Below are 18333 nucleotides of genomic sequence, written 5' to 3' on the forward strand. Positions count from 1 at the left end.
CAGGGATAATAAAGATCCTCTATACCCCGAGCATCAGCAACCCCCCTCCTGTTTCCCCCCGCGCTGAGATAGTGCGACCAAGGGGGCCCCGTTCCCACCCCCTGCCAGGCACTGTCCACGAGGCCCGCGGGTTGCGGGGCCATCGCCGCTCCGCGTCTCATCACCAGACGGGTAGGCCCGACCCGGTCTCGGCCTCAGGCCTACCTCATTCTTGGGGGATGTTCTTTTCCTTGGTTTTGGGTATGTGTTGTCGGCGCCGTCTGTGAAGTAGAATTGTATAAGTGTTGCCGTGTGCTCGGTAGTCGGTATTAGCTCTGCACTGTGTTTTCACTTTTATGTTTGCTTTTTGTGTAAATGGAATTGTGTTTTCTTTTTTGTGTGCATTTGGTGGAATTGTATTTGTGTGCTTTCCGTTCGTCGCGAATAAATGTGCTTTATTGTTGAACTGTTCTCCCGCTTCGCTCGTCTTTTCCCCCATTGAACCCTCATCTTGCTTCACGTAAAGGGTTGGTAGTGGGCTGAGTACCCCCGATAATTAATCGAACCGCCGAGGTCGACGATAACACCGCTCCGCTATTCTCATAGTACGGAACGGGTCGCTAAGTGGCCCGTGTCCCGAGAATCGACCTGCGGCGAGGTGCGATCGCCCGGTCTACCCTCCGCGTGGGTACTTAGGTAGTTCGAATTTGGCGAGCAACCCTATCCCACGCGGGGGCTGATTGGCTCGATCGCGGTGAGACCGAAAGGTCCACCCGTGACTGGTTCCCGGCGTTAGTCCGAGAGGGTCACGACTGGATTGTCCGTCCGGTGGGCGACGTGCCGCGATTCGAGTTACGTGGCCGTCGCACGCCGGCGGGCGCGAAAACCGTAACAATATATATATATATATATATATATATATATATATATATATATATATATATATATATATATATATATATATATATATGTATGTATGTATATGTGAGCCGTGTTCTGGGCCTGGATGGGTTTGAGGGTTGTGGAGTTGTGGTTGAAACCTGCATCCTATCCAGGTTCCTCCTGATGACTACATCTTTGCTCTTTACTGCTTGGGGTTCCTTCTGATGACTCCAATCCAGTATTTCGTCTTCCATCTGATAATTAAAATAAAAAAAACATTTTGCATTTTTCTTAAGTGTTTTTTGTGTTTTCTTCATTACTGACCTTCATCAATGATCTATCTCACTCTTAGGAAAATCTATCTCTTTGCTGATGACTCCACCCTCTGCCATGACATCTTCATCCTTCAGACCCCTCTCTTCAGATTTTGACAATCACAAGCTGGTAAAACACTTCGAATATGTCTTTCAATCCTGACAAATATCACTATCACTCTCACTATCTCTCTCCGAAAGGACCGTATGGCAACCCCATCCCCCTCCCCCATCTGCTTTTCTCACAATCCTCTTGAGGAGGTTCAGTCATTCAAACTCCTGGGTCTCACTATCAGCCATGATCTTTCTTGGGCAAAGCAGATTTCAAAGTTGGCCTCCAAAGCCAGATGCCGACTGGGCATCCTCCTTCATACAAAGTCCTTCCTTGGCACGCCTGAACTCCTACCCACCTCTAAAGGCCTTCATCCACAGAGTGATGGAGGACTGGTGGAGTACTATTAAAAGGCCTTGAATTCTAACTCCAGACCTCCAACCCATAAACATCCAGTCACAGTATTGTTACAAATGAATGTTTTATAAGGATTACAAATGTATTATATTCCATGAAAGCTTATAGCAAGGAAGGTGAACAACTATAGGTGAAGCAATATGCTACAAGTACAAAGTTTGAAAGTGAGATTGCATTGTTTGATTTTTACTGACTGTGTGGATACAGTTGAAGTTGTGAATCTACTAATGTGGACACATGACCATGGTTGTGGACCCACTGTTTGGATAAGTTCGAAACTCAAAGGGTCAAAATTCCAATAAACAATGGAACCCACCTGATGATCCAGGCAGTCATAAAAATGGTCACTCACTTACAAGCTATTCAAAGTTTTAAATTCAGGTGTATGATTATTTTAGCTGATACTATTCAACAAGTTATCATTATTGTGATGAACCAATTCATGAAAAAACCTGTCTTATGTTAGGTGTGTTTGTATGGGTTTGCAGGTGCATGTCTGCACAATGACCTTTCTCATCACAAGTGCGTTGTACATACCTCCCTTCTCCTTCCTGTGTTCGCCTTGCTTTCCTAAATGTGATATGAAAGAAAAAAAACAAACAAGCATTGTTATCTGCTTGCCCATTCAAACATTTATGAGCATTGTCTCTCCTGTGGTCATGTTTAGTGTTTGTTCTTCGTCATGTGTTTATGAGCATAATGTGGCTCAGGCAAGATGGACAGAATCACGTTTGACTACAATCACATTTTCTTGCATTCATTTGTACGTAGCCACTTTATCTTGCTGATTAAAAACATGAAAATGATCATCTGAGACAAATGTACAAGTTTGCACTGCCCATGACCATCACACACTGCCCGTTTGTGGATCAGACTATTGGACTCACCGGTGCAGATCGCCACCGCTTATCTTTTACTCCAACCCTCGCCAATCTTATTATGTTGTGTCCTTGAAATTTGCCTCCATAAAACACAGTGTGTATTTGTCTGTCCCCCTTCATATGGACGATTTGAGAAGGGGTTTTAAAGCCAATCTTTTCAACATGACTGTCTATTCACTACGGTCTATTTTTCAGAACCCCCCCAAAAAAACTTGAAAAACATTTTTCAAAAGAGTAATTACATCTCTTCTATAGGGAATGTCGACGGTGACTTGCAACTGGGCATCAATGGCGGTGTACAGAAACTTAAAAAAAAAAAAACAATAAATACAAGATGCAGGGAGGTGAAATTCGCTGCACGTGATGTGCAACATGCGCAGAGTAAAGCGGGTGTTCATTTCCGTTGTAGGATGTCTGATGAATCAAGAATATATAATCACACCTGACGCGTGGCCGAGGCTTCAGACTTTAACATGCTCACGAGGCTGTACCCTCAAAACGAAACGTCCCAGAAGATAAAAAGAAAACGGTCACATATGTACACGTCGTGTTTTAAAATAACGCTTCTTGCTACGAAACATATCTTCCAGTGTCTTTGAATATTTCAAATAAAATAATTCTAACCCATCATTTTTGATGGGCCTTTATACTAGTATTCATACAAACACCTTATTTGAGTTGACTATTCAGTTGAGGACTCATTTTGGCCCCATTCGTTGTAAGAAAAAGCAATTAAATAAAGAAAAACCACAATAACATTTGTTTATCCTCCACAATAAAATTGCCCTTACACACTGAACACATGCAGCGGTTTCTCTTGCTTAATAACTGTTTTTATAAGTGCAAAAATGAAAAGGTTATGAATACCACCAGGCTCCGTGCATCGAGTAGAGTCTAATGAGGGTTCTGCCACTGTCTTCCTGGAAAGCAGGTCCAGAAAGGAAGACACAGAATCAAAAGAGTTTGTTTGGTTTGTTGTTTCCACCAAGCACTCAGAGTCTGGTTTTGACATGCATGGAGATGAAGAGAGCCGTGGAGATGTGGGGAAAATTTGTTCACTGTCTCCAAGGTCTGCAAAAGTCCAACTTTGGCTGGATTCTGTTTGGCTAGACTCAGAAGAGATAGAGACTTGGCCTGAGACAGATGGTGCATCACACATGGTAGATTTCTCAGGAAATTCAGGATGCCTCTAGGAAAAGGACAGAATAATATGCAACTGATAATCCTGAAAAATAGTTTTTCTGCTCTTCATAAAATTGACATTTCACAATTGCAAATGACTACCTAACTAGGTAACGACTCTTGAGATATGTGCTCTGCATGATGTAATAAAAGAAAGAATAATAATAATTAATCGCTTGTGGAATTTTTTGGGGATTATTTTCATATTCTTTTTCATGTTGGTCACTTAATGCAAAAAAAAAAAAAAGGAGTTAATCTGGATCCTCATATGAATATACAGGGGAACTTAGACACAGGAGGAGATCAATTGATCCATTGTTCACACCCAGATTTTACATGTCCACAACATATGCCATGTGCGCACGCAATCAATCCCACCTACTGAATGTAGTACAACTGAGCCCAAGCAGAGATTTTGTCCATGACACAACACAATTCCTTACTCTTTTTAAAAATTACCATACATCTTCAACATACTCCACCTTTTGGCAAATAGGACAACCACTTAAATATCCTTATTCAAAGGCCACTCAAAGAACCACAATGCTGGGAATGAACATCCCACAGATAGCCGGCTTAGAGCCAAATTTAGACGAAATGCCAATCGAGTGGTAACGTGATGTTCCTCGGTTCTTGCATGTGTCTCAACAGTCTACCAGCAAAACATAGAGATTACCCTGATTAATTTATTTCCCTCGAGGAGTTTTCATTTAACCAAATCGGTCAATGTGGGAGAGATGGCAGAAACAGGAGGCACATGTCTCATTCGGAAAAAAATTAACGATTTAATAATGCACAAGACAGATGGCACGATATCCCAGAAATGAAGACAATAAACACAATACTTAACAAACAAATAAATTACTGGCTAAGGGCCCATACACAAGCAGTCATGCACAATGAACTGGGTGAGATAATTAAAGGCTGACAGTTCATCCCAAAATTGGACAATGGGTATTCTTGTATGCTGGAAGTGGTGAAGTTCAATAAAGTGGTTTGGGAGCATGGTGTTCCTCAAAGTCAACAGATGGTTGCTGAGCTCTATGTACGAGAGAAAGTGAATGGTTTCTGAGCTCTGGCCTTGATGAAATGACCCCCCACCCACATCCCCACCCCAAAAACCAGTGGCTGGTAGCAGCATGGGGCAATGGCACACATCCCCGGTTCTTACAATCAGAGGCGATCATGGTACAAGGCCCGTCTTTCTCTGGCAACACAGGACAATAGGGTGCCGCTTTGTTTGCCACCACTCGGGGCAGCCATTCTGGAGCCCCCACTCAAGAAATGTTGGAGGGCTGAAGTTTCTTCCTCTTCGCCTCAGCCCCCCTATCCCCCATGTTGTGTGGGAGGGTGGAAAGAACCAGGGCGCACGCAGTTAACAGCAGGCCAGCCACGGTGAAGTTGGGGATGCTCGGTGCGCCTCCCTCTCCCCCGGCCAAACTCAGGGCACAGGAAAAGACAGTCTTACCCTCCCTGGCTCGGCTAAAATGGCTCGGCCCATTCAGCCAGCTGGACTGCACGAGACAACTTTACCCCATCACAAACACTAACTATATGTGGTTGAAAGTCCTATTACAATGCAAAACACAAAGATGCTAAGGCATTCAATGAACAACAGACCCCCTCCTATGAATGTAACTATTTTGATTGAACCACTTTATTTGACCAATGTGACAAACATTGTATTTTGCCTCAAGATCTAATTACTGGTTGACGTAAGACAAACCGATTGTAACAATAATCCGAATTTTATAGCTCATACTAATAAAAGATAAAACTTACTGTTTGTGTGTCGTGGTGAGATATAATTTTCAAACATTCTTCATTTTGAATCCTTTCCTGGGCAAGAACTTCATTGTAACTGTGAAAGAAAAAAGGTTCCAAAGAAGAAAACACACAGCACGTGATAAACTGAAAATATGTTTCCAACTTAAGGGGAAATCTGGAGCTTTGGAAGAACGGCACTTTCTTGTTTGTTTGTTTATTTATTTATTTATTTATTTATTTAAGAATACTGAAACATTACATTTCGTGGAGCCAAAAAGTTGCATAAAATAGCAATTTTGAAACACCTTCGAATTTATCACTCTGACTAATAATTTCAATTCTGTTCTTCCTTTCCAACATTGAGAAATGTTCAACTAACCAGTGATTGGATCTTCACTTACGTCACCCCCTTGTACAAGGTGTCCATATTCATCTTTGACACTGTGACTTGGACTCGTGCTGCCATCATTGACGCAAGCATAAATGGATTTAACTTTATTGTGCCATCTTTCCACCAAATACTTCACATTTGGTGGAAAGATGGCATTGTGGTTGGCACATCTACTTTGAGTGTGGGAGGATGGAGCTGTTCAATTCTGACACTGGCTGAGTTGTACCAATGACTTTTTTTGAACTATAAAGAGCAATCAAAGATTTTGTATGGTTTTGTCATACATATTTTATTGCACATACGTTATAGAGGTCTATTCATCCATCAAGACCATACTTTGTGCAGAGTGTTGGTGCTGCCTAAGTAGTCTCCTTGGCTATTGGACACAATTCTGGACAGGTCAACACTCCGACATAGGATACCAGCAAGCTGACACTCATTTTGCCAACCTCAGATGGATGACAGGAACAGTCAACCCCACCTGGTATTACTTAAACAGCCAAAGGGGATTTGAACTCAGGATCCTAGGATCCTAAACCCACCACCCTAACTATTAAGCCAACACCAGGCATAGAGAGGTCTGCGATCGAAAAAAAGATAAGGTGTAAAACTGTGGTCCAAGTTGGCACATTATGTGTGGACAAACAAATGGACAAATGCAATGCCCTTTCCTCTGGCAAGAGTAATGACATGTGCTGCTTCCTCGCTTGGTGATCAGAATTTAGAGGATAGAGCATGGTTCAAAACCACGAGTTGGCCTCTCATGGAGGACAGAGTGAGAGCACATCTGTGTGGCATCTGCGACCACAGCAAACTGTGTCTCAAGATGAACGAGAAGATAATGATTAATGCCAAATGACAACAACACACACTGCCGTGTCACGTGACTGAGGTCTGCCAAGACGTTGAATACCGGAGTATCAATTAATTAGTTTCTGCCCTGATTAAGTGAGGTTGTCAAATAATTGTGCAGACATTCACTCTTTAGGTACATTTTACGATATTGTTGAGGGTATTATATAATCTGATGTTAGGCCACCATCCTTCAGGACAACGGCCAAGAGTTTACTCTTCACGAATGTTCCCAAGTATGTTTTTGGAAACACAAAAGGCCATTTCAGGGTGCCATTGTGTTTAAATTGGAATCGGCATCGAGCGACGTGAGCTTTCAGAGCTTCAGAAGACCATACGTGAAGAAGGCTGGCAGATAGTTTGCTCGTCATGATTAAAATTGTTTGGAGAGCAGCTTTGCACAGTTATGAAATGTGGTTATAAATTTTGTATTTAAACTATAATCTTGCAGCACCTGGGATATCTAAGAAATTAATCATATGTAATTCTTATTTACTTAAAACAATTAAAACAATTTGCTGTTTACAATGAGTCTTGAACAGATTAGTAATTAGCAGTAAAAAAAATTAAAATTCACACAAGGATGGAAGAAAGCTCAACTCAGTGTGAAATAGTAACACACAATGACAGCAGAAGATAATAACCTTGAACAAATGTCAAGCTCTGCAGTCTGCCAACATTGTGTCACTCACTTCCTTTTTCACATAATGCAATGTGCTTACATGTTAAGCTGTTTCTTAGCCTTTGTTTTCTTCAACTACTTTTCAAATCGTATTGTTGTCGTTTTTCTAATACATCTCAGATCATGGAAGAGTAGGGAGACAGAAAGGCAAGGTACTGACGGTGGGGAAGCAGGGAGACACATCAGACAAGCAAGGGAATGAGAAGAGAGAGGCGGGGAAGAAAGGTACAATTATGAGGGTTACTATAGAAGTAGTTAATGGGGGTAGAAAAAAATCGTGAGTAGGGATGGGGACAATATGAGATGATGGTCTCCTGCCAACTTGAAACCCAAGTAGGAATTTTTGAGCTAGTTTATAACAATTTCTGTTGCAGGAAGCAAGCTGGCTGAAGTCCAAGGTTCTCTGGCTTAGGGCGGCAGCTTGGAATTTCTTTACTATACCGGGAGTGCCAAATTCGTGGGTTGTCCAGTGGGGTGGCATTGAATGTAAAAATTTTTTCTATATTTAACCTTTTTTCCATTGACAAATTATTGAGTGCATCGAAATCAACAACTTCCTTCAACTCCAAAAGCAATTATTTGCAATATAAATCAATACAAACGAGAAAAAAAAAGCAATCAGAGATTGCAGACCCTTGCCAGGACTTGTTATGTGTGGTTTTTGTGTAGTGTATTTTGTGTGGTGCTTGTGTACTGGTGTGTTACATAATTTACTAGAAGGGTACTCAGAAGAACGCATATCTCCACCACGTAATGCCTGATCCACGAGAACATATCAAGCCCAATACGTTTTTGAAATATCATGCTAAATATCGTTTTTGGCCCGATCTCTCAATGGTGAAGAATCACGAAAAAAAATAAATAAGTTATCGTATCCAGATCCAGATTCGGATCTTCACTGAAATTGAATCATTTCTTCCTTGTCACACAGCCAACATGTCCACCAAATTTAATCCAAATCCAGCCACAACTTTTTGAGATACCATGCCATATATTGGTTTGCACCATCTCTCAATGGTGAAGAATCACTTAAAAAATTATCGGATCCGGATCCGGATCTTCACCAAAATCTACTCAGTTCGTTATTGTCACACACCCAACCTGCCAACCAAATTTCATCTGGATCCATCGATAACATTTTGAGATATCCTGCACAAAAACAAATAAGAAGACGACGTTGTGCAGAGCATGAAACTTGCAAAATTCGTAAAACAAATTTGACCTCAAAAATAATTGGTGGTTGAATTAAATGACCAAATATGCAAATACTCTTCAAATTTCAAGTGAATCGGATGAAAATTGACAATTTTAGAAATTCCACCTATGTTGACCTTTTGGCCCGTGTGGATCTCCAAAATAATTGGCGGTTGAATTCAATGACCAAATATGCAACTCCTCTTCAAATAACAAGTGAATCGGATGAAAATTGACAATTTTAGAAATTCCACCTATGGTGACCTTTTGGTCCATGTTGACCTCCAAAATAATTGGTGGTTGAATTCAGTGACCTGAAATATAAATCCTCTTCAAATTTCAAGTCAATCGGATGAAAATTGAGGATTTTAGAAATACCACCTAAGTTGTTGACCTTGGGCCTATGTTGACCTTTTGACCTCAAAAACACTCGGCTTCTTCCTTATGACAAACTCTAACATGTGGTGAAGTTTTGTGAAGATCGGTTTAAAATTGTGACCTGTAGGCGACAAACAGACAAACAAACAGACAGACAGACAAACAAAATCGACTAACCAATATACTTGAAAAATCTTCGATTTTGCAAGTAACAAACAAATGGACCGAAATGCAATACCCTCTCCTTCGGTTAGAGTAATCATCCCCATCGTAATCAAGATAACTTTCCTCCACGAATAGATAATAAGTAAATGTTGGGTGCTTAAGCTCACCTAATAACAGTATGTGTGCAGACAACAAATTCAGGCCGTGAGCTCCACTGGTGGTATGAAATGAAATGCTGTGTCTGCAACCACAGCCACTGCTGACCCTTTGTAAGGAAACGGTAGTGGCAAGAAGTACCTTTCCCGTAAAGCCGCACTGTAGGCCAAAAAGTCAAGGCAACAAAAGATTGAGACAATTGCTGCACAATCAAATTAGAACATTGTGAAAAACAAGGTAATTGTATTGACCCTTTGAACCCTAGCGGCCATTTTACCAGCCGCTCATCAAAACTCCATATCCCCGAGTGGCCGGATTTTTCTCCAAGGAGCCCAGGGTGGTGGAGCCGAAAGTCCAAGGAGCTCAGGGTTCAAAGGGCTAAGTAGTATTGTTGATACACTTTTACAAACTTGAGGATCTGTGTATTTATTATATCAGCATATATATATATATATATATATATATATATATATATATATATATATATATATATATATATATATATATAATCTGGTCTGACCATGCCCACCCAATTCAAGGTATAGAATGGAATTGAGTCTCCACAATTGAATACAACATTATCTGAACATCCATCGCAATAACTAAATCTCAAGCCAAACATGAAAATGTTTGTTTCCAAAAACACAACAAAAAACAAGTGAGACGCGAAGAAAATGACAGAATCCGGTCAATTGGAGAAGTGCAGGTTTTGCATGCTTGGAGCGGAAAGCACCAGTCATATTCTTTTGTCCGATGAATTTTTTTTTTTTTCAAAACGTCTGAGGAGGCCTAATTCGGGAAAACCATTGACAGTGGCTTGCAAAAGTATTCACCCCCGACCAATAATGTCACATTTAGATGAATTACAAATTATGTCGAAACAATTTTTCCAAATTTACTTTTTATTACCTCCGCCACCGAAGGTGGATGGAAGTTATGTTTTCACCCCTGTCTGTCTTTGTTTGTTTGTGTGTGTGCAGAACAGCTCAAAAAGTTGTGGACGGATTTGGACGAAATTTTGTGGAGAGCTCGGGTATGTGACAAGGATGAAATGATGAGATTTTGGTGAAGATCCGAATCTGGATCTGGATCCGAGAATTTTTAAAGTGATTTTTTCAACATTGGGAAATAGGGCCAAAAAAAAAAAATCGACATAGAGCAGGATATCTTAAAAAGTTGCGGACGGATTCGGACGAAACTTGTTGGACACGTTGATTGTGCAAAAGGAAGAATTGATTCGATTTTGGTGAAGATCTGAATCCAGATGTGGATATGAGAATTTTAAAGTGATTCTTCACCATTGAGTGACGATCCGAGAAAATGATATGTAGTATGATGTTTCAAAAAGTTGTGGACGGATTTGGACGAAACTTGGTGAGCAGGTTGGGTATGTGACAAGGAAGAATTGATTTGATTTTCGTGAAGATCCGGATCCGGATCCTAGAATCTTTTTCAGTAATTCTTCACCATTGAGTGATCGGGCTAAAATAATATATGGCACGGTATTTCAAAAAGTTAAAGACTGATTCCGACAAAACTTGGTGGATGACTTGGTTCGGTGACAAGAACAAGCTCATTAAATTTTAGTTCAGGTCCGAATACAGATCTGGCCTGTCAGTGGGATACCAAACGTAAACTAATCAGCCTGGCGGAGGTATGCGCTCTACCGATTGCCCTTCTAGTTCATAACTGAAGAGCTCAAACTAAACACTGTGAGAGTTGAAGGAGGTTACATGTCAGGAATACTTGCAAAAAACATGTACAAATCAAAATTCACTGATTACCTCCACCACCAAAGGTGAAGTCTGTCTGTTTATTACTTGCAAAATTGAAGATTTTTCCAAGTATATTGGTCAGTCGATTTTGCTATTACCTTCGCAAACCTCGTTTGACGAAGGTATTGTATTGACCCCTGTGTATTTATTTATTGGTAAATATGTGTGCGGACAACATTGCGCAAAAAACTGCTGGACCGATTTGCATGAAATTTTCAGAGATGATGTGCACTTACTCAAGGACGCCAGGCAAAGCTTTTGGGAGCGATCGGATTAAAGGTCAAGGTCACGGTCACGAAAAGGTCAGAATCGTTTTTTCGTCATAACGCGGTCAATTTTTATCCGAACGAGATAAAACCAACACCAAAATGTTCATTACTCAATTCTACATTCTAGGCTATGCCACATGAAAGTGTGGCGTAATTACTCTAGGTAGCGGTTGGGGGTCAAAGGTCAAGGGGGGGGTCACAAAAAATGGTATTAACAATGTTTTGGATCACTTTATACAAAAACTTTACAGCGGATTAGCTTGAAATTGTGTGGGAAGGTTTGCTGTCATGAAAAGACAAATCGAGTAGATTTTAGGAGCGATCGGATCAAAGGTCAAGGTCAAGGTCACAAAAAGGTCAAACATTTTTATTTTCGTGATAACAGTCAATTTTATTCCAATTTACATCAAATTAATGCCAAAATGATCAGTATCCAATGCCCTATCCTCAAATATAACATATTATATGGTGTTCTTGTAACCCGAGTTAGCCGTTGGAGGTCAAAGGTCAAGGGGGTCACCACAAAGCATTTTTCATTGGGCAGCGTCGTGGACAACATGACGGAAAAACCACTTAGCAGATTGTCATGAAATTTTGTGGACTTGTTTGACATCATGAGAGGACAAATCGATTAGATTTTGGGAGCGATCGGATCAAAGGTCAAGGTCAAGGTCACAAAAAGGTCAAAATCGTTTTTTTGCGATTAAAGTGTCAATTTTGTTCCGATTTATATCAAATTAAGTCCAAAATGTTCAGTATTCAAATCCCGATCCAGTGATATAGCATATGGTATAGTGTTTGCAACCCTAGTTAGTCTGTGGAAGTCAAAGGTCAAGGGGGTAACCAAAATGGAGTTTTTGATTGGGAAGCGTTGTGGACAACTTAACGCAAAAAAAAACAAAACGCAGAGAGGCTTTAATTGTTTTGGATTTGTTTGGCATCATGAAAGGACAAATCCATTAGATTTTGGGAGCGATCGGATAAAAGGTCAAGGTCCCAAAAAGGTCAACATCGTTTTTTTCATGATGAAAATGGTTAATATGTTTCCGATTTACATCAAATTAACTCCAAATTGTTCAGTGTTCAATTCCCCATCTTCTGAAATGACACAAGGTATAGTACTATTGTCACCCTAGGTAGCGGTTGTGGGTCAAAGGTCATGGGGGTCACGAAATGCTTATTTGCATTGAGATGCGTTGTGGACAACTTAATACAAAGGTAACTAGAACGGGCACTCAGTAGAGCGCATACCTTCGCCGCCGCAACTTTTTTTCCGGCACATTTGAAAAATGTCACTTTAAAACGTCCATGACGTCACAACCGTCAGTCTGATTGATGTCAAATTTGGTGTGTGACCTCCTTGAGGGCAGTCCAATAAAATGGAATGATAAAGACTGAAAAATTAAAAAGTTGAAAAATGACGTCATCTTTTGACGCCCTTCCGGTGACGTCACGTCCAATCGGGGACAACCATTCTGAAAGCTCTTAGTTCACTGAACGTTTTAACGTTGGTTTCATGTCAATTGCTCTATTAGATCTGAAGTTATGCCTACAAGTATATTTTGACCTTGTGTGTGACCTTGACCTTGACTACAGAGTTAATTGGCAAAACCTGTACATCAATAAACAGATATTTTGGTACTGATCCTAATACCTGGATTTGGGAGACTTTCCTTTATAAATTACATAGATATTTGAATGTAAAATATCAGGACATTTTAGCCACAATTGAAAAACGTCATGTTCAAACGTCAATGACGTCATAACGGTCAGTCCGATCGACGTCAAATTTGGTGTGTGGCGTCGTTAAGGTAAGTTCTACAAAACGGTATGATCAAAACTGATGTGGTCGAAAATTGAAAATTTACGTCATCTTGTGACATCATTTTGACGCACTTCCGATGACGTCACATCAAATCCGACACGAGGCACCTGAAAGGTATTTCGTCATGCAACAATTTGGCGGTGGTTGCATGTCAATAGCTCTATTATGAAGGAAGTTATGCTCAAAAGTGTGTTTTTGACCTTTTCATGACCTTGACCTTTGACCCGATCGCTGCCAAAATCTAATCAAATCGTCCTCGGATAATCGCAAATCATCCCACCAAATTTCATGCAATTCGGTTTAATACTTTCTGAGTTATGCAAATTACAAACAAACACACATATTGACAAATAAATAAATACACAGCGACCAAAACATAACCTTTTGCAGAATGCGAAGGTAAAAAGTAGCGGAGGCGAAGGTATGCGCTCTACCGAGTGCCCATTCTAGTTCTGCATGTTTGTCTGTCCGTTTGTTTGTCTGTCAATCTCCTACTGGTCGCAATTTAAAACCCATCATGAAACTTCACGAAGTTGTTGAGGTCGTCTCAATTTGAGAAGTTTATTGATTTTGAGGTCAAAGGTCAAAGGTTAAGTTTTTTTTTATCTCACTGAAAGGCCGGATCTGGATTCGGACCTGAACTAAAATTTAATGAGCTTGGTCTTGTCACCTAACCAACTCATCCACCAAGTTTAGTCCAAATTTGTCTGTAACTTTTTGAAATATTGCGCTACATATCATTTTAGCCCGATTACTCAATGGTGAAGAATCACTGAAAAAAATTATTGGATCCGGATCCGGATTCCGATCTTCACCAAAATCGAATCACTTCTTCCTTGTCAAACACCCAACTTGTCCGCCATGTTTTGTCTGAATCCATCCACAACTTTTTGAGATATCCTGCTTTCTGTCATTTTTGGCCCGATCTCTAACTGGTGAAGAATCACTGAAAAAAAAATTATAGTAGTCGGATCCGGATCTGGATCTTCACCAAAATCTAATCATTTCAACCCTGTCAGATATGAAAGCTCTCCACAAAATTTCGTTCAAATCCATCCACAACTTTTAAATATATTTTGTTCACCAACAAACACACAAACAAGAAAAAGATGTCGTACAGAGCACGATACTTGCAAAGTCCACCCCCGTCTCCAACGGTTGTCATGGAAACATCAAATTGTCCATTTCATTGAGATTCAAACTGACAATCTTAATCAAAGCTCAGGTCAATTGGATGAAAATTGATTTCTCAGAATGAAATTGATTTTAGAAGGTTGACCTTGAGTTTACCTTTGACCTTTTGACCTCAAAAATAGTTGCTTTCCCAATTGAATAATGCACTATGTAAGTGCTGTTAAATTTTTAAGTCAATCGGATGAAAATTGATTTCTCAGATTGAAATTGATTTTAGAAGGTTGACCTTGAGTTTACCTTTGACCTTTTGACCTCAAAAATAGTTGCTTTCCCAATTCAATAATGCACTATGTAAGTGCTGTTAAATTTTCAAGTCAATCGGATGAAAATTGACAATATTCAGATAAAAATTGATGATTTTTGAAGTTTGATCTTGAGTTGACCTTTTGATCTCAAAAATAGATGGTTTCGCAATTCAGTCACACAATATGCAAATCCTGTTCAAATTTCACGTCAATCAGATGAAAAATGATGATTTTAGAAATCTGACTTCAAAATGATCAAAATCAATAGGCTTCTCAGTTGAGACGAACTCCAGAACTTCGTGAAGTTTCATGAGGATCGGTTTTAAATTTTGACCTGTAGACGATTGACAAACGGACAGAATAACAAAATCGACTGACCAATATACATTAAAAAAAATCTTCGATTTTGCAACTAACAAACAAACAAACAAACAGGGGTGAAAACATAACCTCCTTCCACCTTCGGTGGTAGATTTAATTGGTGTGAAATAAAGCAGAAATTCCAAAAACGACCAAGTACAAGGAACTGAAAAATGACATCAAGAGAATCCTGAAGCCAAAGAATGCTGCCATTGTGCCAGTGATAGTTAGGGATCAGAACCTCACTGAAATTTTGAAAACTATGCTGGGAAACAAACAAACTACAATTAGAGCCTGTCCAAGGTTCAGTGACAGTCATGAAAAAAAAAAACTCTTGGAACAAAGATGTGCCAACAAGCAAAACATCTCAACTTTATCAAATTTCCAAACGTCGCATCCCCAAGCCCTCGGTCGCTGTACCCACCCGACCCAGTCACACCCAAATGCTCCTGGACCATATGTCTTTCTCAACTGAGAAGGTGGAGAGGTTTCTGGCAACAATCGACATTGATTCTGCAATTGGACCAGACAGCATCAGCGCACGTGTCTAAAAACCTTCTCTGCTGCTCTTGCACGTCCTCTTTCCCATTCTGTCCACGTTATCATTTGCCCTCGGTCATCTTCCATCTGCTTGGAAGTCACCCATCGTCACTGAAAGGTGCAAAAACAGATTCTCTAAACCACAGAAATATCAGCTTCCTTCATATCATGGAATCCATCATCACAGTCGATATCAAATGCTTCCTTTTCTTCAGTAGCCTGATCTCAGACAACCAGTTCTCAGACAATTCAAACTTTACACTGGATATTTTGCTTCTGCTCTCTAAACAATTGATGGAGGCCCTCAATCTCAGATAAGAGATCGGAGCCGTCTTGATCTAGACATATCTCGAGCATTTGATACAGTCCGAAACCCCGCCTTGATCTCCAAACTCTCTGCCGATGGCATTCAACCCAACTCCTCTCATGGCTTGCCCAGTCCATCCACTCTCATAGTCAACATGTAGCTCTCAACGGTATCCTCTAATATCTTCTCTCTGTGAAGGCTGGAATGTCACAATTCAGTGTTCTGGGCCCCATCCTATTCCTAATCTTCATCAATGATTTTTATGAGTCTGGGAAATTCTCTTTATCTCTTTTCTGATGACTCCACCCTCCACCATCCCTCATTCCTCAGATTGGCAGGCAGCAGCTTCCCTCTCTGGACATGCTGATCAAATCAGTTGCTTGTCCAACACTTAAAATATGTCTTTCAATCCTGACAAATCTCTCACTCTGTCTTTCTGGAAACACGGTCTGGTGAACCCTCCCATCTACTTCCTCAACAAACCTGTCAAAGAAGTTCAGTCACTCAAACGTTTGGGCCGAACCGTCACTCATGATTCTTCTTGGGCAAACCACATATCGAAGTTGACGTGAAAAGCCAGCTGCCGATTGGGCATCCTCCATCGTACAAAGTCTTTTCTTGGCACATCAAAACTTTTAGCAACTTACAAGGCCTTCATCCACAGTTTGATGGAAGGCTGCTCTACCCTCTGGGCTGGTACCCCTGCCTTGCATCTTGTTCAGCTTGACACTGTGAAAACGAAGGCCTTCAAAATCATTGGTATCTCCAATTTTGAAGCTGAATCTCTGGACCTGTTACTTTCACATCACAGACAAGTAGGTGGTCTCTGTCTTATACCACTTCCTTTCTGGCCTTGCACCCTCTGCCCTTTCTGTGCTCTGCCCCTCTAAGGTTTCTGTGGGGTACATTAAGTCTGCCAGTAATCCACCTGTTAAACTCCCAAAATCCAGGCTCATTGCTCACCTCCACTCATTTGTTCCTCTTTTCTCTCTCACCTGTGGAACCAACTTCCTCAGTCTTCTCAATGTCATTCTTCCTACCATTGCTTCAAGACAGCTGTTCAGCACAATCTCAGGTCATCCCCCATCCATATGCACGATCAACTCTCCCCTCATTCACCCCCCCCCAAGCCAACCTCCTTCCATGTTTTCTGGTTATCAGGTTATTCCCCCTCTTCCTCACCCTCCTCTTCATTAATTTTCTTTTTGTCCATGTCTGCCTCTTCAAGGTAAATTCACGGACGGTTTCTGAGTTGTTTCAATCAATCAAGTTTGATGACGTCAGTAATTCAAATGAAATGTCACAAGAAAGCAAAACAAAAAAAATGAAGTGTGGCAAAAAGGAAAATCATTTGGCAAATCATTTAAAAACTGGTTTGCCAAAAAATAATAATTCCAGAACACGTGTGTGTGTGTGTGTGTGTGTGTGTGTGTGTGTGTGTGTGTGTGTGTGTGTGTGTATGTATGTGTGTGTGTTTGTGTATGCATGTGTGTGTATGTAAGCACACACACACACACACACACACACACACACACACACCAATCAGCATCCCTCAACCACTGTCGATGACTGATGTTATTTTAATTTTTTTAAATGCATGTGGTCATTGCACCATCCATCCATCCATTGGGATCATACTCTGTGCAGAGCGTTGGTGCTGACCAAGCAGTCTCCTTGGCTATTGGGCACAATTCTGAACGAGTCACCACTCCGACACAGGATACCAGCAAGCTGGCACTCATTTTGCCAACCTCGGAAGGATGACAAGCAGAGTCAACCCCACCAGGTATTAATTCAACATCCGAGGGGGATTTGAACTCAGGATCCTCGGATCCTAAGCCCACCACCATAACCATTAAACTAACACCAGGCATGTCATTGTACACTTCCTCTTTTATCGAGTGATCCATGTTAGTGCCCTGCTGAGATCCCTTGTTTTTGTCCTATCTATCTGTCTGTCAGCCTGTCTGTTCTTTGTCTATTCTGTCTGCCCTCCTGGTCCTCACTGCTATTTTCTCAGTTCTATTACTCAGGTAAAAAGCCCTTAAAGATGAAAGAAAGACATTGAATGCAAGGATTCTGAAGCCAGCAAAAAAAAAAATAACCCTTCAGATAAAGATATAAATGAGCAAAAGTATAAATAAACTAGAAATAGAGAGTTAGAAAACGACTAGAATCAGAGAAAACCTGTACTCACAGCTTTCATGACATTGAGCAACCTTCTCCAGATCATCCACGTGATAGTAGTCATAGCCAGATGTTCCAAGGATCTCAAAGGGCAAATAGCCAATGATGTTGTAAGCTCTGAAATGAAATGCAGCAACCTTCAATCTGAGCTCTTGTTAATGGTGCCATGATCCCAGGTTCAATTCCAGGACTGCACGTGAATATCAAGGTAATATCGCATAGTGGCCATACCCAGGTAGCCAATGATGCTGGACCAAATCTGGCTGATAATACAGCTGGCATAGCTCGAGTTGGTCCAGTGGTGTTGGCTAACTGTGTAAGATGTACAAAAAGAGTTTA

General features: G+C 40.8%; 2 protein-coding genes across 8 annotated transcripts in view; one reads left to right on the forward strand and one right to left on the reverse strand.

Annotated features, from left to right (window-relative positions):
- TMEM165 (transmembrane protein 165) overlaps nt 1-3570 on the forward strand; it is a 96316-nt gene extending 92746 nt beyond the window's left edge. The window contains exons 8-9 of the mRNA XM_085863987.1: nt 1214-1305; nt 3457-3570. Coding sequence (XP_085720113.1) covers nt 1214-1292 — 79 coding nt within the window. The 3' untranslated portion in view covers nt 1293-1305; nt 3457-3570. The remainder of the gene's footprint in view (nt 1-1213; nt 1306-3456) is intronic.
- Nucleotides 1-18333, reverse strand: part of LOC147008552 (circadian locomoter output cycles protein kaput-like) — a 126422-nt gene that overhangs the window by 49566 nt on the left and 58523 nt on the right. For all 7 annotated transcript variants that reach the window (XM_085863972.1, XM_085863971.1, XM_085863969.1 and 4 more), the window contains 5 exons: nt 18005-18111; nt 9304-9451; nt 5490-5568; nt 3393-3714; nt 2182-2214 (listed from right to left, as the gene is read on the reverse strand). In XM_085863972.1, coding sequence (XP_085720098.1) covers nt 2182-2214; nt 3393-3714; nt 5490-5568; nt 9304-9451; nt 18005-18111 — 689 coding nt within the window. The remainder of the gene's footprint in view (nt 1-2181; nt 2215-3392; nt 3715-5489; nt 5569-9303; nt 9452-18004; nt 18112-18333) is intronic.

This window comes from Eptatretus burgeri, chromosome 18, assembly GCF_056783735.1.
Source record: "Eptatretus burgeri isolate ZD-2024b chromosome 18, Ebu_testis_v1, whole genome shotgun sequence".
Lineage (NCBI taxonomy): Eukaryota > Metazoa > Chordata > Myxini > Myxiniformes > Myxinidae > Eptatretus > Eptatretus burgeri.